Source organism: Scardinius erythrophthalmus, assembly GCF_964197995.2.
Source record: "Scardinius erythrophthalmus genome assembly, chromosome: 11".
Classification (NCBI taxonomy): Eukaryota; Metazoa; Chordata; class Actinopteri; order Cypriniformes; family Leuciscidae; genus Scardinius; species Scardinius erythrophthalmus.
In genome coordinates this window covers 38052686-38079605 of record NC_138231.1, presented here as the reverse complement: position 1 = coordinate 38079605, position 26920 = coordinate 38052686, and the positions used below count along the sequence as shown (strand labels likewise).

General features: G+C 38.3%; 1 protein-coding gene and 1 long non-coding RNA gene across 2 annotated transcripts in view; both read right to left on the bottom strand.

Annotated features, from left to right (window-relative positions):
• Positions 1–2339: 2339 nt before the first annotated feature.
• The window catches only part of kif26aa (kinesin family member 26Aa), a 65166-nt gene continuing 40585 nt past the window's right edge, over positions 2340–26920 (bottom strand). The window contains exons 4-14 of the mRNA XM_081378983.1: positions 25749–25940; positions 21426–21617; positions 19091–19184; positions 18035–18297; positions 17126–17309; positions 15801–15960; positions 15070–15232; positions 11220–14262; positions 10011–10189; positions 7064–7214; positions 2340–4058 (exon numbers count right to left, since the gene is read on the bottom strand). Of these exons, the coding sequence (XP_081235109.1) occupies positions 3877–4058; positions 7064–7214; positions 10011–10189; positions 11220–14262; positions 15070–15232; positions 15801–15960; positions 17126–17309; positions 18035–18297; positions 19091–19184; positions 21426–21617; positions 25749–25940 (4803 nt within the window). The 3' untranslated portion in view covers positions 2340–3876. The remainder of the gene's footprint in view (positions 4059–7063; positions 7215–10010; positions 10190–11219; positions 14263–15069; positions 15233–15800; positions 15961–17125; positions 17310–18034; positions 18298–19090; positions 19185–21425; positions 21618–25748; positions 25941–26920) is intronic.
• On the bottom strand, positions 8593–9270 carry LOC308698770. Its single transcript, XR_014031106.1, has 2 exons — positions 9158–9270; positions 8593–8911 (listed from the first exon to the last, which is right to left on the bottom strand). It is a non-coding gene; the product is annotated as an uncharacterized lncRNA (long non-coding RNA).

Below are 26920 nucleotides of genomic sequence, written 5' to 3'. Positions count from 1 at the left end.
AACAGCTTTCTGTGATCTATATGCATTCATGTAATCTACCTTTCGATTTTTTTGAGCTTATTGTTTGTACAATATTGTTATTTTGCAGGGTGCTCCTCATTTTACTCAGTACAGCTGGCAGCCCAAAAGGTCTCTTATTCAGAAAGTGATATACATGCACAAAGAATGGACATATCCGAGCCCAGTCTACACCTCAACTAAAAATGAATTTTTTAAACTATTACCGCTGGCTAGGCAAGGCGATTCTTAAATGGGAGTCACAGCAACTGTTGCCATGCATTTGATGGGCACATGCTGCCTCTGATGGGTTTAATGCAATAGGCGTGACAGGCGGCACATTGGCTCCTTGCAACAAGGAGCAATTAACCCCGCTACTATTCACCCTTACATTTCAATGTGCCAGCAAAAGAAAGATACTTCACCCTGTCACCGATATGTGCCAATCAAACTGTATTCACCAATGCATACTCAGTTTGTCACTGCAGGAAATAAGCCTTGTTCACTGCAAATGACTTCACAATGCTTGGTTCACTGCTTCAGCTCCCCAATCAAGGTGTCAAGGCAAACTCAATCATCATAGGCAATGCTTTGAGAACGAGCATTCTTGCTGTCCAAAAGATAAATGCATGCAGGAAATATATGCGAAACAATACACAGAAAATAAAACACAGGGCAAAAAAAAAAAAAAAAAAACAGTTGAACCAAAATAGTTAGAATAAACTATGAGTTTGGTGTTTGTACATTGGCTACATTGGTTATTATTCAGTGTATTAATACCAGTTTCATATATATGCACACTTGGTTACGGTTGGTGTGGTTTATATCACCGTTGTCCTGATTTTTCATGCATTCTGTCATGCATTTCAAAGTGTTTTCCCATTTACGGTAGCTTTCAATATAAATGCAAGTAGTAGCATTGTGACAGAGGATGGAATTGAAATAGCACGGACTCCACCTCCATTTTGTCCGTTTCTGTTGCACATATTCAGAGGGTGACAGAGAACTCAATCACATTCAGAGCCTGGGGGTTGGACTGTCTGCTTTTGAACCTGCCTTCCCCCATCCATGTTTGTAATGAACAGAGGGAGGCAGATACAGAAAGACATGCATAGAAAGTTCTTACTGTAGGAGACCAACGATTGGGGGGTGTGTAGAACTTTAGGAATGATGGGTGATCAAATTCTCCGGAGATTTCCGCGGGAAGAGATTCTGTGTGTTCCTTGTCAGCAAATTTGACAGGGTCACTTGGTGACTCTCAGTGACACATTATGACATAAATGACTAGATGTCTTCAGAGAGACTGATTAAAACATCTCGATCCATTTGACGAGACCATCTGCTGAGGAGAACAGGAGAGAGCAGGTGGAATGACCCGCCAATGGAATTACTCATAAAGGGAATTTACCCTGTTGGCCTTTAAAGCTATCAGGTCTCTTCGGCGTGGCTAATGATGTTCTGGCTCTTGTGACCAGTAACAATTTAACAAGTCCACAGCGAACGACTGCTTTAATGTCAAGCCGTCATTACTTTACACAGTCTCTTCTCTTGCAAATATGGAATGATCAGGGGAAGATGTGATCTTTTTCATCTGGTGAATTGTATAGTGTTATATATGGACACATTACATTATACACTACCATTCAAAAGTTTGATGTCGGTAAGATGTTTTTTTCAAGAACTCTCTTATGTTCACCAAGGCTGGATTTATTTGATTAAAAATACAGTAAAAAATTCACTCATATTGTGAAATATTATGGCCATTAAAAATACATTTTCAAATATATTGAAATAGAAAACAGTCACTTTATTCCTGTGATGGAATAATTACAATCCGAAATGAAATTTGGCCAATTCATTCAGACTGACGTGGTTAAATGTGACTTTTTTATACCGACTGTGCTAATAGTCTGATTACAAACGGATTACTAGAGTCCATGTAAACGCAGTGGCTGCTTAATTATTTTGAGGAAACAGTGATAAAACATTTCCCAGGATTATTTGATGAATGGAAAGGTCAAAAGAACAGCATTTATTTGAAATAGAACATCTTTGGAACAAGGTCTTTACTGTTACTTTTGATCAGTTTGATGTGTCTTAGTTAAATAAAAATGTTAATTTCTTTAAACAAAAAATCGTACTTGACTCAAATGTTTGAACGTTAGTGTTTATTTTCCTATTGAAAATTGATGATTACAAGCTCTGACTGACATAACTTGATAAAATGCAACAAATATGTGGAAGCACGGATACTTTTAAAGTCATCATTTGTTAGAATTTGTTATTAATTCATAATTAATTAATTTCCCTGTGCAAAATATTTTAATGTGACTTGACCTCTGGACTTTTTTTTTTAAAATAAATCAGTAGACAAATGAAATAGCCACATTGCACAAAGAATTATAAAGATGAGACATTCTTTTTATTCATAATTTTATGTTAATGCAAACTAAGGAGTTTATACATGATTTTTAAAAAGGATAAAAAACTGTACAATATAAAGCAGGAACACTGATAAAATGTCATAGACATTGAAAAAGTCTAAATGCTTGGCAAATCTGTTAAATGTAAACTATTAGTAGAAATCACAGACTAACTTATAAAACGAAGAGAAAAATGTAATTAATTTTACAAAGAACAAATAAAAGATGTCATGCAGCAACTTGAAAAAAAAAGGCCTGAGTCTTTTTTCTCTCTTTTAAATAAAGAATCATTCAACAGCAACAACAACAAAAAGAACTTTGTAAAAAAATAGCCACAAATTCTACTTAAAAACTTTTGCAAATCCAAATAATCTCTTCTATTTGTTTCTTTATGAGAAACAGCAGTCACACTTCTCTGCAGAAACACTTTGAGGATTAACATGACAAAAAAAAAATCATCAAACATCAGAGGCTGAAGATAAATCACTGGACACAGTGAGGAGAAAGTCCTGTGCTGTGAAGTTGTCAACAGATGATAGCCATTTGTATATTCAAAGTTCATTTTCAGCGAAGAAAGGCATAATCTTTTGAAGTTCAGGTAGATATAGTGGGTTTGTTTCGTTAAAAGATACCAGCTTAATGCTGGATGTTGCATGATCAGAGAACAACAGACACATGCATACATTACAGTATGATGCATACAGTACACACTGAAATTACAAAGCACAATCTCACTTCGGTTCGATGTCCTGAGAAGTGTTTGAGACGAGTTCTAATTTCTGATCTGCCACCTGCAACAATCAGTTAAAGTAGTAGATCTGGATCAAGGGAAAATGACATGTGGTCTGAGAGCCAGTCATTATGCAGAGCAACTGTAACTAAATGAGATAGATGACAATGCCACAGCTTCAGCATCTTTATCCAATCAAGTGACATCACATCTGTCAGGGGCAAGCACGCTTTTGCATGTTAAAGTCGAACAGGTCTAATCGTGGTAACTTAGATTTTAGAAAAGGCAATAGTATGGGGAGTTTTGTTTCTCAACTTTTTTTGTGTTTATTACCTAAAACTATATTTTTACACACTTTAGCTCTTATAAATACACTATACACCGCACTGCATTGCAAAATACTTAATTTTTCAAAGTGTACTTGGGAAAGTTGGTCTCAATGCTAGCACCAATCATAAAACAAAGATAGTTCTTGGGATTTTTTTTTTTTTGGTTTAAGGCACTTCCTGGTAACGTTAATGAAGATCTCAGGACACAATCTTGTTTTTATTCTATTCTGTCTCTTTGTTTATCAGCATTTCAGGGAGTTTCTAACTATGCATGTTCAATACCTTCACTTGTTGCATTGCTCAAAGCAGGACAGTCTCAATACCAATACCCCCACAAAAAAAAAATTAATGTTCTTGCCACAACTTGCAGCTAAACAATGTCCTGTTTTGTTGTCTCTTACACCTCCATTTCTTGTTGTCCACTCTGTCCTGGTATAGCGGGAACTGCAATATCGAAGCAGGTCTCCATCATTACACGAGACTTGCATAGGTTGACACAAAACTCCAGGTCTCCTGTGGCCTGAGCTAGAGCCTCCAGGTAGGTCTGCGACTCCTGGTCCAGATCAGAGTCCACATCAACTAAAGAAAAAAAGGGTGAAAAATGTTAACAAAGTTGATATTTTGAAACTTTCAGATCATTAACTAAGGATGTGAATTTGGATGGATGGATGGACGGATGGACGGATGGATGGATGGATGGATGGATGGATGGATGGATGGATGGACGGACGGACGGATGGATATAAATATACTGAGTTTTTATCACTTTTTGCAACATTTATTCAATGAGTTACTCGTCTGCCACAATAACTAATGTAATGTTTTAAATTATCTTTATTTAGGAGTTTTCCCTCAGCAAGTATTGATTTGCATGGAAAATCGTGATCAATTTTCTTTTAAATACAGTCGATTGACAGGCCTAATTAAAACATGAATATAAATATAAAAATCAAACCATCTCTAAAATAAATACACACAAGGAAGCCACATTATTGTATGACACAATAAGGATGTGAGTGCATCCCCACTGACACACCTAGATTGATAGTTGTACCACTCAAGACATAAACAAAAATCTATGCAGGTGATAGTTGGTTGATGTAGGAGATGGGCTTGCAGAAACACCATCCTCATTTTACTGGGCTCTGAAGAGGAGCTGATTTATACAGCATGACAGCCCCAATCATAGCTTTACCCAAGACAGCAGTCACGGATGAATAGTAAACATCACCTGGCCAGTGGGCAGGTAGTGATTGCAAAAGAGAAAAATAATTCCTTATTGATTCAAGAACACACACAGGCACGGATATACACCCGCTCTCTCCATGCGCCTGCCTTTTTCTCTACATTATTCTTTTACGAGCTGTGATTTCTGTTTACAAAAGTGTGTCTTCTAGCAAAGTAGAGACAGATGCTTTGCGGTATCAAGGTTCTTGTATTGGTCCTTTGTAATAGTTGGTATTCTTTTTTATAACTGAAACTGAGGGATGAATACAGAATAAAACAAAGATGGAGAATCAGCAGAGCTTTTTTTTGCTGCTGGCAATGGTCTTTTTTTCATTCTCAGTAAACAACACAGTTTATCAGATTTGATACTGAAAGCCTTTAAATTTGTTTAAGAAAATCCTGAATTACAATAATAAACTGTTTGCTGAATAGTATGCTATGGTGATTCTGGTCATTGTTAACCTGAAGGTTAAATGTAGTAAAGTTCAGAGTTCGTTCTTACAGCTAACACCATGTCTACAACAGCTTGAGGCTGTCTAGTTTCATCCTCATACATCACACCCACGGACCATTGGCTGGACATGCATAGGGCACAAACAATTGGAAACAGTTCAGGAGTTTCATAGTCTTCATCTGAATTCCACAGAATTTCCAGGAGATGTGTTCTTTAACGATCCGCCTGGAAGCAAGCCCGCTGTAACGGCAAAGCCCTCTCATGGAAGAAGAAATCTGTCGTGTTTACAACTGTGACAAAGAGCACTTATCAGGATCGCTGTTTTTTCAGTATGTGAATTTCAAGGCATAGACTCTTTAAAATACTACCAAGAGTTTTACACTCCGGTCTGTTATTGTAAGGGCATTGGCATTTCGTGCCCCTAAACATGACGCTGAACAAAGCGAACTGTGATTGGTTTCTTGACATGCCTCTGGATGGTCCGTGGCCAAAGAAAGCTGCTGTAACCAATCCTACTCAATCCGCTCGGAGATGGATTCAAACTGTGGTCTCCGGCGTGGGAGGCGGGCGCTCTAACAAGGAGGCAGAGACCACAGCCTTTAGCGTCAGTCGCTAGAGCGCTTCTTGTGATCAGGGGAGTGAGGTTTACATGCACAGCTCTTATTGGCCTAGGAAAGTTACACTGCTATGGAGTCCAGACCTTCCGTCGTCAATCTGAACATCTGGCTACGAGAGACTTAAAGCTATCTATCTATTTGTTCTTTGTGTCAGAAGTACTGTGAGGGCTTGGAGTACATCAGAAATAGAACAGGGCATCAGTTTACTGTTGGGGATTGGTTGTGTCGTGTCACGCCGCTCGTGTCTGGTGTAGACACGTGTTAAGCGTTGAAGGCAGCAACAGTACAGGAGAATTACAACTGCAAAAAACTCAACAAACCTTTTACAGTTAAGGTTTAAGGAGAATAATCTAGAAAGCCAATGTCATCCAATGCAATACATTGTCTCAGGCACCAATTCAAAGTAGTCAATGCTCAAGACATTTCTGTGAATTCACCATTACCTCAGCATTTTCTTGTAAATCCACTGGCACTAAGTTTAAACACTTAAATTAAACTCATAAAGGGAACCATTAGTCTACATCACATTGCTGGGAAACACATGTTGTTTAGGATGCAAGGTAAAATGAATCATTCCTGTCATTAATTCATGCTAGAGCATCACAATAAAAATGCCAAAAGAAAGTCCTTTTGGCTAAAAGGATGTGGAATTGTGTGAACATGGAGAGTCGTTCATGTATACCACACCACTAAGTTTAGTCAAACAAAAGTGTGACAAAAACAAAATGTACACACTTTTTTGTACACACATTTGTTTGTGATAATTGTCATCAGACTTGAACAGCACACATATTGTAAACACACCATGGTAATACTTGACTATCTTCATTGTCAAATAAATCAGTGGGTTTCAAACATGGATCAAAATGGGCCGCAAACACATCACCGGAAGTCAGGCAACAAAGATAACTTCAGATATTAAATTTGCTTAACACAATTTTAAATACATCATGTCATTTTTTAAAACAGAAATGATTACACATTTTATTCTATTGCCAGCCCTAGTTTAAAAAAAATAAGTGGATAGAAAAAAGATTGGCCAGCTTAATACAAAGTAAATATTCTCCAGATAACATCTTAATAGAAAACAATTTAATTTAGAAACTTAATTTAGAAAACAGCATGTTGAGTTTATATCATGCTTAGATGGGTCTTTATACATAAAATATATATTTGCCATAATACCTTAAGGAGGGGGTCTCTAATAAAGTCATAATTTTGGGGTCGTTGCATAAAAAACAACCAAAAAATCCCTGACACATACAATAATACACTTGGGAACTTACATTCTCCCATCCATTTGCTGGGGTCCAGCATGAGACGAGACTTGGCGTCCTCCAACTCCTTTTTCAGCTTCTCGTGCTTTGCTCTTAACTCCCTGATCTCCTGCTGCCTCTTCTCCAGCATCCTAAGGCGAGCGTTGAAGTACTGCAGACCCTGCAAGTTTGGGACAGCAGTGTGAGTTGTGCACAGTGAACCTCAAACCACTTGTACCTATTTCAAGCACCTGCTAGACTACGTGTGGCCCTCCTCAGGGCCTATTTAAAGTGCAGTGGCTTAAGCTGAATTGATTCAATGCTCGCTAACCTGTAAAGAGGATTTGGTCAGATTAATTAGGGCAAAGCTGGAAATAAAATTAGTATCCAGGTTAAACACTCACTGTTCTCTTAGATGCATGTTTGCTTAAGGGACTAAAAAGTGAGATCAAGTTCAAGAGGAACTGGTAACTGAAAGGTTGAATTACAGGATAGATTCCTCCTGTCATGTGCAGTCTGTCATTGACAGGTGGCCATTATAGAGCAAATGAAGAAAAAAACATTTAAAATTAAATAAATTTTTCTTATCTGCAAGTATCTCAGTTACGTGAGATAAAAACTCATTCAAGCTGTTGTTACTACTGTATGCCCACAGAAAATAGGATTTATTTTCACAAAACATAAATAAACCTAGCAGTTATACAACCTCCAACCCACACACATACATACAGATTCGCATAAAACAAGAGGGTGAACAGCCTAATTCTTCACGAGCAAACTGCCAAACTCTAATATGCGAGCTGAGATTTTTTTCTTAATTGAAAATAAATCAGAGCACCATTCGACTGAGTTAATGTCTTTTCCTCTCGTCTTCTCCACACAATTGACTGTGTGAACAGGGTTAGAAACTCACAGAGAAACGGTTAATGACCCATAGACACGCTGTGTGGAGTGAGCCATAAAGACCGATCAGGCGGCCCACAGATTGTGGAGCCACACCTCATTCATCACAGACACCCATGACCATTCCCCAATGCGCTCTCTTTACTTCTATCTCTCTCTCCATCTCTTCCTCTTTCTGAAAAGACCTTTGCTAATCTTTCCACTTCTTCTTCCAGTACAGCACCCAGTCATCCCAGTCTAACTTAAGTTATCAGTGCAATCTAAAACCAATTAGCCAACATAAGTAATTGTCACAGAGATAAATTTCATTCCTGACAACTGCACTTGTCACAGGATGCACTGTAAAAAGTTTAACTATTATTTACTCAATTTTATTGGTGAAACATTTTTACACTCAAAAAAATTGAGTAAATTTTAAAGCTGTGAAATCAATGAAATATACTGTATGAATTGAGTAAATGCAAGTAAAAAAATTAAGTAAATCTGAGTAACTGCATCTGGTACATTAACAAATAAAATTGAGTAGAAATAATTTAACATTTAAACATTAAAAAAACAATATTTATGAGTAATATTAACTGTTTTTATTAATGAGTAATATTAACTTTTTTATTTTCTCTAAACCTTTGTAAAAATAGTACTCCAGACAACCACCATTATACATTACATTGGCCTTTATTTTCAATGAGTACAGCAATACAGCACATTTTAGACTGTTTTTTCATGTATACAATATTGCCTGCATTTAAACTTATTTAACAAGTAAAAATGAAATATTTAAACATTCAGGTAGCCAAATTCAAGTGTAATCAACCACTCTGTTATCCAATATCCACCGAATCTGCGCTGGTCCTCGTGCCGGAGACAGACTCGCGCTCTGCGGGTGAACTTTGAACTTCATACCGCCGTCTTGCATTTCACTCACAGTCACTGTCTGAGGCACAGCCGAAATATACTGCGAGCGACTGACATAACCTGCCAATAAACAAAAAGTGATAGTTCTGAGGACATTTTATCATCCAAATGATAATAATTATATTCATTATCATTATGAAAGTCAGTCATGTGTTTATGCAAAGCGTTTCAATCACGCAAAAAGACAAACGCGGCTCTCGTCTCGTTTAGGTGTCGAATTACGCCTCTGTAGGCTATGTTGTTTTGCATTAAATATGATTTAAAGCACAGTAATGATTTTATAGATAAAATAAAACATACACCAACCTGAATTTCACAGTGAAAATGCACCAAATCTGCAACGCTGAGAAGAGAGCTGTTGTTCTTGACTGGAGAGTTCAAACAGCCACGCTCACTCCAACCGTCGAGTTTTCGTCACGTCAGAGGGTGGGGGAGGGGGGGCATTGTTTTAATTGAGTAAACTTACTCAATTTTAAGAGCGTGTTAAATATATTAATAATATTGATTTGAATTAAGTAATTTTTTTGTTTCTTGAAACAGATCAGTTTAATTAAACATTCTCAAATATTTTGATAGAAATTTCACATATATATTAAGTATATTATAAAGAAATAATTGGTTAGTCAAATACTAAATTATTTTATTGAAAAAAACTTAAATATATCTGTAAATTTTAGATAAAATTAACTGTTGGATTTTTACTCAATTATTTTGGTATGTTTAACTCAAACAATCAAGTAAACGATATACAGAGATTTTATTAAGTTAATAAAGTTAAAAATTTCTGTAATATTTACTAAGCCACAGAATAATTTTTTACAGTGTGTAAGAGAGACATCAGAAATTGTTGCTAATGCTCTGATGCTTTTGAGTTCAGCATAAATGAAAAACTGATTTTACTCCATCATTCTGGGACTGTGCCACATTGTAGTTTTGTTTTACAAAGAAGAAATATTCATTTAAAAAGTTAGATAAAGGGGAAATATCTACTCCACTTATATTAGCCTCATAATAACACTTTTTAACCAATGGCTTATAGCATTGCATGACATAAAATATTTGAAAACATTTACAGTATTTTTTATTTCTCTAGACTTTTGGAATATACTTCAGAATTAAAGCAGAATGAGATACAAATAGCATACAAATAGCAACTTACCTCAGCCAACCCTTCTTTCCGTCTCTGAAGACGTTCCACATCATCAATCTCGTACACTTTGATCTCAAAGGGTTCCTTTATAGTACCCCCCAGTGGGGGTAGATCAACCCACTGGCCTGCTGCACCCAGAGAAGAGGTGTCTGGCAGAGGAGCTGGAATCAGACGCCGTCGCTGCAGGCCTGGAGGGGTCACACAGGGCAATTCTCTTCATGTGGGCCAAAGACGAACAGCAGACTTTGTGGGCATGCTTTTAAATATGCATGAGGCTTTCAAAAGGTTACAGCATTTAAAGCAAAAGTGATTTTTGAGTAACTGCAGATAACAGCATGGGACGAATGCATATTAAACACCAGATCTAAATGAACTAAATAGACTGATGGGATGGGATGATTTATTATTATTTATTAATCTGTATTTAAATACAGATTTGAAATCAACATTTAAACAAAGTTTTATTTTAAGGTGGGTTCACACTTTATGATCTTTTACAATTGTTTCTTGTCAGACTGTACTGTATTGGTATCCCAGTGGTATCTTTGGTAAAAGCCATGGCACACTCTGCAACATCATTGGTCTTTTATAGACCTTATGTAGCCCCGCCCCTTTTTTGTCTTCAGGGCTGTATTTTCACAGCGATCTTACGTATTTATGAATGAATGGCTAGATTTAAATTCTTCCCGGTCTACTGACATTTGTTAAGACATCTGCTTTAAACATTACAATCCTCATGATAACTTTCGTTAACTTTACAATAAGTAAATCCACTTCACCAGCTAATTACTCCTCGACAGTGATGCCATAGAAATATACAGAGCGACCAAAAAAAACATAAGTTCAAAGACAATATTCTAAAGATGTCTGCCCACTTGTTTCTCTGGCGCATAAGGTTATATCAGACTGTATAATGCACATCACAGAATTTGGACCCAATTGTCCTATTATACTGGATGACCGTAATGTAAAAGACATTCTATCAAAATTGTGTGAAACTGTTTTGAGGTTGAAAATATAAAAATGTTAAAATAATAATTTGTGGTCCTCTGTATCAAATGTCTAGATAGTTAATGGACAGATACATTAAACGTATTAACTATAGAAAGAGTGAATTGCAGAGACTCACCATTCTAACTTTTAAAGGCCATCTAATAAATTAATCTTGAATTGATCACCAGTAAATATTGCCCCAATTGTCTTAAAAGTAAAACCTACCATTAGATCTCTTTTTGGGAGATTTTGAGGCCTTTGTTCGACTGGACGTGGACACTCCACTCTCACTCATGGAATCATGGGCAGAAGATGCACTGCCTGTGGTTTCACTGTCCCTGATCATGCTCTCATAGCCACTGCTGCCTCCACTGTGATAAAAAAGTGCAGTGCGCCCCATGGCAGGGGGCAGTTCACCACTAAGTACACTGCTGTTGTCACTACCGTGGCCACTACTGTAGCGCTGTGGACGGCGAGGGGCAGTGATTTTGCTGTACGGAGAGGGTAAACAAGCAGCCAATGGCGTTTCGCTGGAAGTTCGGGCATCATTGTTGCCATCTGCTTGGTCAGAGCCCCTGAGGTTTTTCTTGGAGCTACCAACTGCTAATTCACTGACCCGACTGTTAGCTGCACGAACCGCTTGCTTTGTGCCCATAATAGTGCCCCTTCCTGGTTTAACATTGGAGCCTGTGACAGAGCGATTTGGAGGTTTTCCAGTTGGAGGTAGACTGGTGTTCCGAGCAGCTGTGACGGCAAGGAACTTGGTGGATGAGCTAAGGGCCTTTGAACCAGTACTCAACAAGGACTTTCCTTTGTTGCCATTCCCAACAATGGCTCTAGGAGTTATACTGGCCTTTATCTGTCCAAGCTTACAAATTCCACTAGTAGATGGAGGGGAAGTAGCAGTTGGTGTAGATATGGAACAGGGAGTCCCAAGTTTTGGTACCATTTTAGCAGATTTGCCAGTGCTACTGATACTGAGATTACTGTTCTCCCTCGAGGTTACTGGTTTGGAACCCACTGAGGTTAAACTCTCACACCTTTCAAGGGACATAAGACTACCAAAATGCCTTCCATTGTCTCCTTTAGCACTATGTGATCTGAGACTAGACGCTGTCTTCAGGCTAGATGATTTAAAGCTAAAGGATTCCCCCCTAACACGTACATCAAAGTCTTCCTCAGAAACCGATGCTTTGGAGGAAGACAATCTTGTTCCATCCTTACCCACAGACTTTAAGGCACTAGGCGACAACAAAATTCGTGTTTTCTGGTCGAGGCTTGACTTTCGAACAGGCGGAGCAGGGGGTGACATGCTTCCAGACTTAGGGAGCATACTACCCTTCTGTCCATTAGCTCTCTTTCCTAAGGATGAGAATTTCAGGCTACCAGTTGTGTGTGAGGCATCATTACCCCATTTCATCTCAGAGGAGCTATGTGGCACTGAAACCATGCCAAGAGTGGTGGCACCCCGCTTGAGCTGAGGCATCTTGCTTAGGTCCCCTTTCTTAAAACTGGCCTTCTCACAACCATCCACAACCCTTTGAGATGTGGATGACACATGCACTTTGGAAGGGCGAGGTACACTGTTGCTATTCCCACTTGTCTTTCTAGATGGAATCCCACTCATGCCATTTTTTGGTGGTTTACCAACAGAGCTAAACTCAGAATTCCTGGCTGATGTTATCCCACTACTAGTGTGGCTCCATTGTTCATCTATTCTGCTACCTTGGCGTTGTAGCTCATGGGTGTAGCTTTTGCTAGAAGATGCAATTTGGGTGCTCTTCCTAGGGAGTGTAGAAAGATATGAGATCTGGGCAGACTGTGAAGTTATGAGTCTATTAGATTTCATTGACTTTGGACCACAGAGGGATGCTTTGGTACTGTCATGAGAAAGAGGGCACTTAGATATGGACAATTTGTCAACGGTTGCAGAATCATAGTCTTGTTGTGAAAAGCAAATTCCACTGTCACCCATTGAACTATTTGTTCTTTGCTGGGAGAAAGACTCAACTTGTAAACCACCAGGTAAATCCATCATAGAGCTGCTGACCGGTCCCTTGCGCACTCCCTTTGATGAGAGGCTCCTTTCAGTCTCATCATTACTCGGGGTACAAATATTTGTCTTGCAAGACCAGGAGCTGATTGAAGAGTGTGCAGTGGCATGTCCATCTGTAGATTCCTCTTGTGACTTGGAAGCAGCACCTTGGTTCAGCTGGGACCTGTTTATCTGGCATGTGTAAGCATCAAACTCATCGTTGATGCTGCTGATAATGCTAACAGGCCGTGAGCGAGATGCCAGGGCCTGCAAAGAGCAGTCGCTATTGAAGCTAATGATGCTGGAGGGTCTCCCATTGTCTGGAACCAGGCCAGCAGGCAGCTCTTCAACCACTGTAAACACCAGTTCATCCTCTCCATTGAGCTCCACCGGCTGCTGCAGTGTAACTGTAGTCCTTAAAACATCCCTATCAAGGCACCTGTTCCTCAAAGTAGCACGTAGGTGGCTCACCTCTATAGGACTTCTACTGAGGTGATGGAATCTTTCAGTAATTGGGGAGTCATTTCGTTCACCCTGTCTTAGGGCTTGCTGGCTCATACCCACTGGAGGTGTCCGTGTGGCTAAGCCACACTCTGTATTAGGAACTGAGGTCTTTGAGATGTTCTGTGAGGATGAGGCATGGGGTTTTTGTATAGGCCCTCTACTAAAGACTTTCTCTCTCACAACAGGCTCTGAATCTCGCCTTAAAGTCGTGTTAATTTCACATGCGGCTCCATGTTGAAGGTGTGCAAGCTTTTGAACAGGGGACTTGGCGGTCTTGGATGATACAGAAGCACCTTCTGACATTTTGTCCGCTCCACTTTTGGAGGCCGTCTGTTGGCCTTTTTCTTCACTGGTGAATACAGATGTGCTCTCACTGCCATCAATACACTCAAGCCGTTCTTGTAACTCTGCAAAGGTGTTGCATTTGAGGTGGTCCCCATCAGATTTCGTTCCTTCTTTTACACGCTTCTTGTTTAGGGAGGGAATGATAGGAACAAATGCTGGAGGGCCTTCATTGTCACTGAGTTCACGGTCAGAGATAGGGGCCCCACCAGGCCCCACATAGATCACTGTATCACATGAGTGCTCACTGCTGGAAGAGTAATCTGGATCACTAGATAACATTGCAGGGTGGTCTGGGTCAAGAGCCACAGTCCGAGGGTAGAAGGGTCTTCGTCTGATATGTCCCTCTTCACAGGAGCTCTCCCCTCCAGAGGAACTTGATGCATACTGAACAGAATAACAAACCACACTGACTTAAATATATCTTTGCAGACAGTTCATTCACAGCATGCAATATATTCAGAGAGGAGTCCCTTTATGAAACATGTTAACATCAGCAAAAGTTAAAAGTGCACAGCAAAGAAGAAGCTAAAAAACTTAGGCATGGAAAGGATTTTTTTTTTTTTTAGACCTACAAAATATTAATATATTCTTTCAAAACAGCTTAATTGTGGTGAAAATTGCCTGTGTAATGAGTAAGGTTACATGCTGTTCTTACTCTGGAGAAAATGCATTGATTACATTTGTTGATTACATGACATAGGTCACTGAGAAAATTTGCAGTTAAATTATCTCCTTAACATTTGTTTCTCTGACAAAAAAAACAAATCATTATTTAAATTGTGAAAGCCAAAAAGTAATAAAATAACATTCATGATCTATTGTAGAATGTATACAGACACAAAATAAAAAAATGTATTGACAAAATTCTGATAAAAAGAAATACTTTTTATGTTTCGTTACTGAAGTCAAAATAAATTATTTAAAAAATATATCAAAATGATCTGTAAAATATGTTAATTCAAATCATTTATAATTATTTAAATATAGTTATATAGTGTTTTCACCATTAAAAAAATGGTCCAAAACATTTTTTTCATAATTTTTTACTTTTAGAATAAAGTTTAGTGCAGTACTTGCTATCTTATATGGTTACGTTAGTACCACGAATCAGTGTTTTGTAAAGTTGTTTAAAAAATACCATGAATACACAAGCATACACAAATCATCAATATATCAGTTTGAATTACATACCTTGGATTTCTTCTTTCTCATGCGGTGAATACGGGAGGCAAGCTGCACAGTGGTAAGAGATTCAGCATAATTGGCTGGCGAGTCAGAGATGTGGGCGATCATGGTGGTTCTACAGTTGATGTTGCCCAGCGATTCCCTCAGCAGCATGGTAAGCTTGCTGTCTCTGAATTATACATCAAAAAATCTTCTCGTTAGCCAAAAAGGAAGCTAGGCCTTACAACGTTCTGCCTCTCTCTCTCTCTAAGACCACTGAGAGGTTGTCTTAAAATAGAGGATTATGAATCATACTTGAATAAAAGAAATCCCTCCTTTTGATGCTCACTTTCTAGTGACCTGATTTAGAGTGTTTATATTTTATTCTGTTGTGGAGGATGTTATTTTCTGAAGCCACATTTAAAAGATTTTTTTTTTTTGTCCTGCTCGTGCCACTGTATTTCCTATCCCACCTTCCGGTGAGTATTTCTTAAATCTCTTTCAGCATAAATGTGTTACTCCCCAACCCACATATCTTTCAATATATCCCACCTCAGTGCAATTCACACTGGCTGCATTCTCTCTTTGCAAAGCTGGCTAATTGGCTTTATCGATCTGAGGGGAGTGAGAATGAAACCCTTGTAGATGCAGATCAGGAGGTCTCGGTGGGTGAACAGTGACATATTACTGCCTTCAACAGAGATCTATCATCTCCCACTTTTGGTGTGTATCGATTAATAGAACCACAAAACACATACCTGTATGGCACATGCTTGGCTCCATTGGCCAAAGCTAGGATGACATTTCCAAGGGCACTCAATGACAGACACTGGCCTCTCCCTCCATCTCGTGTATGGCTCAGATCAGACTCACAACTGCCTAAGTCCAGAAGATGCAGACGGCTACGACTTCCAGACACTGCAAAGTTATACACAGCCTGTCAAAACAGAACTTGATATCGAATGTCAATGTAAAAAACACATAGTTTGACTCTTTAGGGTTTTGGAATAAAGACATGCCCTGTAAACATTCTAGAAATATATAAAAAGCGTAGATATCCATGACAAAAACATGTAAAGCTCCATTTTTACACCAAGTAAGACTTCAGTCCTGTTTAAAAGCCATCAGCAGTACCAAAATAAAATAGGCAAACAGCTAATGTTGCTACTGTATGTCCGGCCAGAGTGCAACTGTAAAAAAAAAAAAAAATTAACCTATGAATTAGTTGTCTCTTTGCATTAAGCTAAGATAGGAGAAAGTAATTTGTAATCAAAAAGGCCACTGGTCACATTGGGGACCTTATGAGATAGCAGTTGGACATAGCATCTTTGCTAAGTGGTGATTCAATATCCTTGGCAGTCCATCAAACAGCAAGCAATAAAAGTAAGTACAGCTAGTTAGATTACAGTCACATGTAGGTCACTAGACTAAAATTCATTCAGGATCATTACAGGGGATTCATTTATTTCACACTGAGATTCGAGGCCATTAACCTCACGTCGGCAGGATTTACAAAGCCAGCGCTCGGAACTGAAACCCTCAGTGGAGCAGGAATGCAAACGAGCTTCTCATTTCATGCTGAGCTCTATAAACACCTCAGCAGAAGAGACTCCAGCCTCATTACATATTAAAATCTATTCTAGCTAGTGTCAACGGCCAGGACCCAGCCCGCAATGCAGTGACGGGAGAGCAATACTAATGATCATGCTAACGTTGACATGCTGATTTGACAGGATGGCTACGCCCAGTAATGAAAATGTGCTAACCCTTCTTGTTAGCATTCTCGTAGAACCGTTATCAGTAGGGCTAAATTGAGGTAACTGATATTCTCTGTGAACATGGGGAGAATGATAATGGAAAAGTCAGGTATCGTCTGCCCTCGGTAACAGTCTTCTCAAAATACTAATGATGTATAAAGATATATGATATGAAATCTTGGACAGTGATAAGAGGTGTAAAACTTAATTTGTGAGGTTGAGGTAAATTACCTTTGAAGTAAAAGCATTTTAAGGCCTGGATGTTACAGTATGGCTGTTTAGCAAAATGTACACATAGTTGTGAAAATGAACACAGTGAGCCATACTTCCTGCTTTGGTGCTCTTCTCCATACGGTACTGGGAAATATGTAGGGTGAAGAGCATGTGAGAATTCCAGCGGTCCTCTTCCTTGCAGTCAGATCTGCTGGTGCTGCGTGCTGCCAGTGCTGCATCCAAGAAGAAAGCCGCCTTCTCTGCAGAGTACGCCCGTAACTCGCTCTGGTTCTGCAGCTGGACATATTTTAAAGTGAGAGTGAGACAGAGATAAAGAAAGACAGAAACAACTTGTCAGTAAATTAGATGACTTGAATTTACTGTACATCACCGTTCAAATGTTTGGCGTCAGTACGTTATTATTATTATTATTTACTATATTGATCAAAACCGACATTAAAGGACCTCATAATTTTCAAAAAGATTTCTTTTTCAAATATGTGCTGTTATTTTGAATGTACTATTCATCAAAGATTCCAAAACACAAAAATATTAACCAGCACAACTTTTTTCAACATTGATAAAAATAAGAAATATTTCATGATCACCAAATCAGCATATTCAAATGATTCTGAACACTGTGACATTGAAGACTGGAATAAAGACTGCTACAGGATTATATTAAGTTTTAATTTATATTAAAATAGAAAACAGTTATATTGTAATAATTATATATAAACAGTTAAACTATAATGATATTTACAATCTTATTTTTTTAATAAACAAATAACAGTCATGGTGAGAGAAAAAGAGACTTTTCTTTTTTTTATTATCAACCTCAAACTTTTGAATGGCATGTTTATAAAAAATACATAATGTGGCTCTTAAAATTGTTACATTTACCATTTTCATTGCCAGGGAATCAAACCCATGACTTTGGCATTGCTAACACAATGCTCTATTATTTAAGCTACAGGAACATTATGTAGACCTACTCATGCTAAAAACAAACTCTAATGCACCTGGGATCCACAGACTGGGTCCTCTTTCAGGGAAATTCCTGCTCCCTGACTGTCCAGGGAAGTCCCTTTGGAAAAGTCAGCCAATAGGTCTCTCAGCGTCTCCTCCCTACCACAGATTTCCACAGCGGACACACGGATGGAGAATCGTGTGCCGGCCTTCTCTTTCCTTTCCTCAATGAGCTTGAAGAGCCAAGATATAGCACAGGGTGCCACACCTAAGCTCTGTGTAGAGCTGTCCCTGCCGATCATGGTGTAGCTTTTGCCTGTGAGGTAAAGGTGAACTATGGTGAGCTGGCATTGCTGATGTAACCAAATATTCAAGATTTAGGGACTGAACGTAATTTTTTTGTATTTACTAATGTGATAAAGATTATACACTACATCATGTTTTAATAGTCTTTACATGGTTATTATTTAGCTAAAAAAGTAAGAAAATAAGCGAGCAGCATTTGTCAACACTGTGACATTGCCACCTGATTAACTTAGCTTGACTTAACTATAATGATATAAGAGCAGGTCTATAATGAGATTTGTTTTAAAATTAGCAATGTGCATGTAAAACGCCCCTGAGCTAATAAAATTAACCCAACAGGATGTTAGTCATGAGAGAATATATAACGCTAAAGCAGAGCAAACGAGAAGCCAAGCTAACTATGGGGGATTTAAGCAGCGCGGTGGGAGGCACACAGTCTCTCACAGTAAGGGGCTCAACAATAAAAGTAGAAGAGAGAGAAACTGAGCACTTTTCAAACACAGAGTGTAAAACGGGGGCACTTTGTGTTCAACAAACTGCTATTACTGCTCAAACACATATGCCCTCTCTGCGTTTCCCTCCTTGCTAGGCAATTTCAAGTGCAGCCAAAACATTTGTGTACTTCGCAACACTTTGCCTTTCGCCTCATGTGAGTAATGGCTACTCCATCTGAAAATTGATTCTGAACAATGCATTTTCTTGTTGTGACAGAGGGAGGTGGGTTATCATAACAATACAGTTAATTACTGTAAAAAAGAAAAAAGAAAAAGTGGGCTACTAGGTTTAAATAGATGTTTACTAACCGAGGTTGGCTTGACCAAAACAGAAGATGCAGCCATCTGCCCCGTTGACCACAGACTGGATAACCTCCGCCACTGTCCCTGAGCATACCTCCGCCTGAGGATACAAACCCAAATTTAAACATCAAATCAAACCGTTTTCAAACCAGACAGACAGAATGATAGATAGAACGACAAACAGAACAATACATAGAATGACAACAGAGAGAATGACATACAGACAGACAGATCAATAGGCATTATGACAAACAGAGAGACAGACGAAACGAGACAGGTAGAATGACAGACAGACAGACAGACAAAACAATGGACAGAATGACAGACAAAACGAGACAGATAGACTGAGAGACAGACAGACAAAACAATGGACAGAATGACAGACAAAACGAGACAGATAGACTGATAGACAGACAAAACAATGGACAGAATGACAGACAAAACGAGACAGATAGACTGATAGACAGACAGACAGAACGATAGATAGAATGACAGACAGACAGAACGATAGATAGAATGACAACAGAGAGAATGACATACAGACAGACAGATCAATAGGCATTATGACAAACAGAGAGACAGACGAAACGAGACAGGTAGAATGACAGACAGACAGACAAAACAATGGACAGAATGACAGACAAAACGAGACAGATAGACTGAGAGACAGACAGACAAAACAATGGACAGAATGACAGACAAAACGAGACAGATAGACTGATAGACAGACAGACAGAACGATAGATAGAATGACAGACAGACAGACAGAACGATAGATAGAATGACAACAGAGAGAATGACATACAGACAGACAGATCAATAGGCATTATGACAAACAGAGAGACAAACGAAACGAGACAGGTAGAATGACAGACAGACAGACAAAACAATGGACAGAATGACAGACAAAACGAGACAGATAGACTGAGAGACAGACAGACAGACAGAACGATAGATAGAATGACAGACAAAACGAGACAGATAGACTAGACAGACAGACAGAACGATAGATAGAATGACAGACAGACAGAACAATAGATAGAATGACAGACAGACAGAACGATAGATAGAATGACAACAGAGAGAATGACATACAGACAGACAGATCAATAGGCAATATGACAAACAGAGAGACAGACGAAACGAGACAGGTAGAATGACAGACAGACAGACAAAACAATGGACAGAATGACAGACAAAACGAGACAGATAGACTGATAGACAGACAAAACGAGACAGATAGACTAGACAGGAAGAGAGAACGATAGATAGAATGACAGACAGACAGAACAATAGATAGAATGACAGACTGACAGAACGATAGATAGAATGACAGACAGACAGAACAACAGATCGCATGACAGACAAAATGAGACAGAATAATAGAACGACAGACAGAATAATAGAACTATAGATGGATAGACTGATAGTCAGACAGAACGATAGAATGACAGACAGACAGAACAACAGATAGAATGACAGTCAGACAGAACGATAGATAGAATGACAGACAGACAGAACAACAGATTGCATGACAGACAAAATGAGACAGAATAATAGAACGACAGACAGAATGATAGAACTATAGATGGATAGACTGATAGTCAGACAGAACGATAGAATGACAGACAAAACATAACGAGACAGAATAATAGAACAACAGACAGAACAACAGAACTATAGATGGATGGATTGATAGATAAAATGCTAGAAAGATAGAATGACAGATGAGACAGACAGCCAGAACGATAGAGAACAATTCCCCTATGTAACATCTTGCTTGTCCTTGCAAACTTTCCAAACAGATGCAGAATACAGTAAGGACACAGATGAAGATTTTAAACCTTGGAATTATGTGTGTGTATTTTGCAGCTTGAGGAAAGATTTGACAGAGTTGTTGTAAGAACAACCTCTGATGTGTGCTCGCTCAAAGCCTCTTTTGTTCTGAACAATGTGGGGTAGTCATTGATCATCAGACCTGATGTTTCTAGAACAGGAAACCCAAAGATTCCAAACTCCCAGAGAGTTCAGGAGGAAGCAGAGAAAAGAGCTCTGTTATCTTTTCCTCTGAGATCACTTCAGGCGCTGTGGGCTCAGAATGATAACCCCAACTCTCCAACCCAAACCTTTTATCTCCCTCACAAACCAAGCAAAGCGGAATAGCTCCCTTACGAACTGCTTTGATCTCAGCATGGATGTCCTGCCAGTTGGAAATCAAATCTATGTATATTTTTGCTTAAAATGAAAGACATTGATGAATTCTCTTTGGAATAACTTGCAAAATGCTCGCTTATATTACTCCGATTGCCCAAAATGTATGCATTTATACCCCTTACTGTACCTGTGAAGCATCTTGAGTGAAGACGGCATCAAAGGTAAACATCTTTGGGGCGGTGGCAGAGGTGGAGCGTGTGCAGGTGGGTGGCTCACAAAAGGTCAGCTGTTTCTTATGGCCATCTACCTTGAGAAAGGACATGGATTCTGAGGTGTCTCGTGATCCTTTGGCAGGGCATATCCGCACCATTACTTTCACCTGCAAAGCACACAATTACATTCAAATCATAATTATATTATTACATAATTTTATTTGTGACAAGCTTGAATTTGCGGCTATACGGCTTTAATTGCGACATCCTACCCGCCAATTCTCGCAATTATTGAGTGGTTTGTTGCAAGAACTCTTGCCAAGGACTCCCCTCATACTGGCAACTTGGAAAGCATGTAATCAGCAGAAGATGAATATCGAGATTCCCAAAGCCCTTCTGTCCCCACAAGGGAACATCCTCCTGTAAAGTGTGGCTGGATTCACAAAACAGACTTGCCATGTTCTGACCAGACACTTCAAATCAAGATCAAACTGATCATCCAAGCATAAATATTAAGGAGCACAAATGTTTTTAACATTGATGATAATAAGAAATGTTTCTTGAACACCAAATCAACATAGAATGATTTCCGTAGGATCATGTGAACATTGGAGTAATGGCTGCTGAAAATTCAGCTTTGCCATCACAGGAATAAATTACAGTTTAAACTATAAAATAATATTTCACAATAGTACTCTTTTTACAATCCCCTAACCGTTTGAACAGTAGTGTACTTTAGAAGCATTCAGAAGTCAAAACCTGGAACATGGCACAAAGAACTTGGAAAATTACAGACATTCACAAGTGACCTTCAAAATCATGACTAAAGTTTCTTACATCGATAGCAATGTGGTAAAGCTATGGTTATTGTTATGTTGGCCATTGCTAATTTCCATCTCTAGGGATACTGTTATGCGCCAGTGTTATTTTCAGTCTAAGATAAATGCTTTTGGTTATAACTGTTTAAGGAGCCATCTTCCTTATTAAATTAAAAAAACTTCATTTAGGGGCCATGTCTGGTAACGTAACATGAACTATCTATAATCTCTATGAGACACATGATGGACTTAACACACTAAAGTTCCAGAAGGCAGGGTTACTGAAACTTGCATGCAACATCTATATTTTTTTTTACAGTCTTAAACACAAGCAAATGAATGATAGCAAAATGAAACAACACATTCTGCATGACTGAGGCAGAGCAGTTTATTATTACGCCTACTCAGTGAAGCAATAATGTACTTGACTGTTAGTGTTTAACGCCTTATTTTATAGCTCTGCCACTAGGGACACTTTTAGAGTAAACAGCAACAAACAGCCCCTGAAGTTTACAGTCCTCCGCTGAGATAAAGTATTCAATTGGCAGACTATATGGATCTCTGTTTCCTGATCACACTATGTTCCATACTCATAGTGACACGTTTAGCATTAATAAAGACTGTTACAGACTAAGCTTTCCCTTCCAAGAAATAGATATAAGATCAGCATCCTTTTACAGTCACTTGCCTAGTCAATATAAAACAAGACCAAATTAAAATATAAAACACTTTCACAACTATAAAATACTTTTACAACAATAAAACACTTTTACAACATGTTAAGACTAGTCTAGAACCATAATTTTCATTTAACCAGCATGAGAATCCAGGTTCATTTCCAACATTAAAATAAAAATAAATAAAAAATAAGTAATGTAATTGCAACCGAATCTGACAGCAAGTGATCGCCATTTGTTTAAAAAGAACAGCTTTGACATTATGATAGAAACTCCTTTTGTGTATAAATTACGAGTTTCAAGCAACTCGTTTTCAATGACACAATTCAAAAAGCGATTTTTTTGGAAGTTGCAATAAAAATAGAAAAATGGAAAATCAAACAATTCCCTTGAGTGGAAAAGCACCAGTGATTTGTCATTCAGTCATTTCCACACAGATTAACTTCCATTAGCGCTGCCTTCCCACAATCACCTGTTCCTCTCTACCTGCCATCTTCTAAGCACTTTGACATTTCCTTCCTCCAAAAGTAAAGAAAATGAAAGTGTTCATAAACCCATTTCCTTCAAAAGTGCCTCAAAATCAGCAGGCAACACACTTCAACTCAGTGGGGCTTATTAGCAATCACTTCACTGAATTTTTCTTGATAAACCTCATTAAAAACTTGCAGCTGCTTGCCTTTGGTGTGACTTTAGAAAACTTTTAATGCCTATTGAGCACATTTTCTAATGCTGTGTATGCACAATGCAACAACACGATCAGGTGCACAATTAAGGGAAGGAAAATGATTTATTTACCTAGTCTTCCAATTGCAATGGATATGATGATGTAATAAACTCCTCTTGAGATTTTGAGGAACAAGTCAGGTGACCTCACTGTTCTTAATGAGCGAATCGCCTCCCTGCAGACATGACGCCATAATAAACCTGCACAACCTGCTGGTGTTTATGAGTCAGCAGTCTATTATAGCATCTAATGCTAAGAACACACATTATCCTCATACTTTCCCACAGAGAAGTCATCTTAAACCAGAGTCTAATGGGTCTCATCTCTTTGAATTTATTTAGAGTGCATCACCTGTGCAGGAGGAGGGTCATACATGGGTCAATGCAATCTTCCTTGTCTTTTAGACCTCCTGGGGGTGTTAAGAAAAGGAATGAGTTTGTTACCCAAAATAGCAGCAACATGCTGAGATGCTCATGATGCTCAGAGTCCCATGAGAGAATATATATATGGAACTGTCAGTTACATGGCAAGATACAGCAGCATATGTACAGATGTTTCAGAGAAGACAGTCAAAAGACACGACCTCAGATCATTAAGGTTAGCAGGTTAATATTAAGCAGATGCTCTTTATACAAAGTGACTCAAAGTACACTAATTGCAGTAACAGTTCCCCTGGAGTGACCTGAGATTAAGTGCTTTGCCTAATGGGTACCAGTGTGCTTTAGCATTACAGTGAACTGTCCAGACACTGTGAATTATGGTGTTTTTAGAGGCAAAACTAATGGTCAACTCAACCCTGTATTGTCTGTGAGACTACACGAGGGAGATATAGGAATTCACAATAAACCGGCACCATAACGCTCATTGGCGTTGGCCTATATTAGAAATGTTTAACATTTAATTGGGATTGGTTGATATTTAATACTGTTTTTACATTTAGATTACGTTTGCTGTCATTTAACGCTCACTTAAAGTAAAATTTTAGTTTAAAAACACTGTTAAATGTAATCTTAAGCAAATCTCAAAAATAAAAAGAATTTTCATACTGTACATTAAATTTGTGGGTATATAAGTTGGGATGTCTAAAATTCACATGTAAACAATTTATTTTAGTTTTAATAGTTTTATCTTTTATAAATTCAGACAAAATTGTATAGAAGTTTAATATCTGCATTTATCGGTTGTCAGCCGTAATAATTATCGGTTTATCGTATCAGACATATGGGCATTTGAATACTGTGCATCCCTAAGGAAGATTACTTAGTTTAATCTACTTCACTGTAATGCTCACAAACAGACGAGTTTTGATACTAAACTTCAGCATTGAGACTAAACAACAAGCATGGGCCAGCAGGGATGTCAGTTTGATCATTTTACCCCTGCTATCTTAAAACGGACTTATTTTCTACTGCCTTACAATCCCAAAAAACATCTGATCTGTTGATGTTTTTCATTTACTTATAGGGAATCATCAAACACAATAATCCAGATGACAAAAAGTAATGCTCATAATTCTGGTGTTCAAATAATCCAAGAATGAGAAATCCAGAAATGGCCACTGGACTATCATAAGCATTTCTATACTGTCTATACCGTCCAGCACTAATAAACAGCCCTATTCTGAGAGAAAAAATATGTCTTTTATCCAAATGCCCCCTGATGTCATTCTCTGACACTTCTGTTTTCATACATTGCTTTTCCCACTCCCACGGCCTCTCAGTCACTTGCAGAGAGGAATGCTGTCTGGCATTCTGAAGGAGCTTCTTGGAATTCCAACAGCCTGGGAATCAGGACAACTGGGCCAACCCATGCTGTCACACACAGTCTGCTTTGATGGTAACCCGAGAACAAGCCAAATCGATAAACCCACTGAGAATTCTTGAGCAGAGGGCAGCCAGAGGTTTACACATGATGTCATTTTAATAAAGAAGAAAATTAGAATTTTGCAAAAAAAATTGAAGTATAAGTTTTCATGTTAACATGGCTTTACTTATTATTAACTTTGAGATTACAATCATTTTGACAAAATGTTTGGATCATTTTTTATAAATCAAAAAGCCTGGTATGACTTTACTGTACCTTTCCCATCCCGGGGCTGTCCTTAGCCTTTGACCCTGCCCTGAGGAGACATGGGGGTACAGGCGGGGGTGAGAGCTGCAGGGCAGAGCTGAAGCCATCAGTGTAGAAGAACGGCTCTTCTGGGTCAGGTGGGGAAGGAGGAAGCGGCTGAGGCTTCTTCCGTTTGGAGAGGTTCAGCTTCTGGGCAGCCCTAGGAAAGAGCAGCAAACAAAAAGTTAGGTCAAGGAGTCATGTCCAGAAGGCTCTTTCCGCATTAGCCCTGCATTGCTATAATACAGCTCCATATCTGTCCTCCAAAGATTTGAGATGAACACATTTTGAATGGATGAGTTCTTCATGCCTATGACAAACCAGCAGCAAAGAACTGCACATAAAACTACATTTATACACAAATACTTAAAGGTTGCATTTATGTAATCAAAAATACAGTCAAAACAATAATACTGTGAAATAGCATTCCAATTTAAAATAATTGTTTTCTACTTTAATATATTTTGTATTGTAATTTATTATTGTGCTGGCAAAGCTGAATTGTCCACAGTCACAGTTACTCCAGTCTTCAGTGTCACACAAGAAACATTTATTATTAATATAAATGTCAAAAACAGGTGTTCTTTTTTATGAAAACACTTTTTTTTCAAGATTCTTGAATAACAGATTTATTTTGTAACAATGTAAACATATTTACTGTTATGTTTTACTCAATGTAATTCACTGCTTTGCTGAATAACAGTATTGATTTCTTCAATAAATAAATAAATTAATAATTAACAAATCTTACTGACCCCAAACTAAATAAGCAAAAAAAGTAACTAGAGAGTGGGATGCAGAAAAACTTGATAGAAAGTCTTAAAAGAAAAGACTAAAGCGTTCCTAATCCAGCTACATACGCATGGGCATAAGATTGCTGACAACAGGTCATTAAAATTTGAAGAAGAAAAAAACTCATACAGTAAATGGTTCATAAAGACATAATGTCTTTGTAATTTCTAAAAATGCTACAGTAAATGTTTTATTTTAGGGTCATGGTTCGGCTAAAGTAATTATAATTAGTTACATAGCCAAAAGTATGTGGAGACTCCTAAGTTTGGCTTTCCAATTAAGTTAAATCTTAACGTTATACCATGCAATGGCATTCTCAAGAATTGTGTGCTTCCAACAGATTGTGGAGC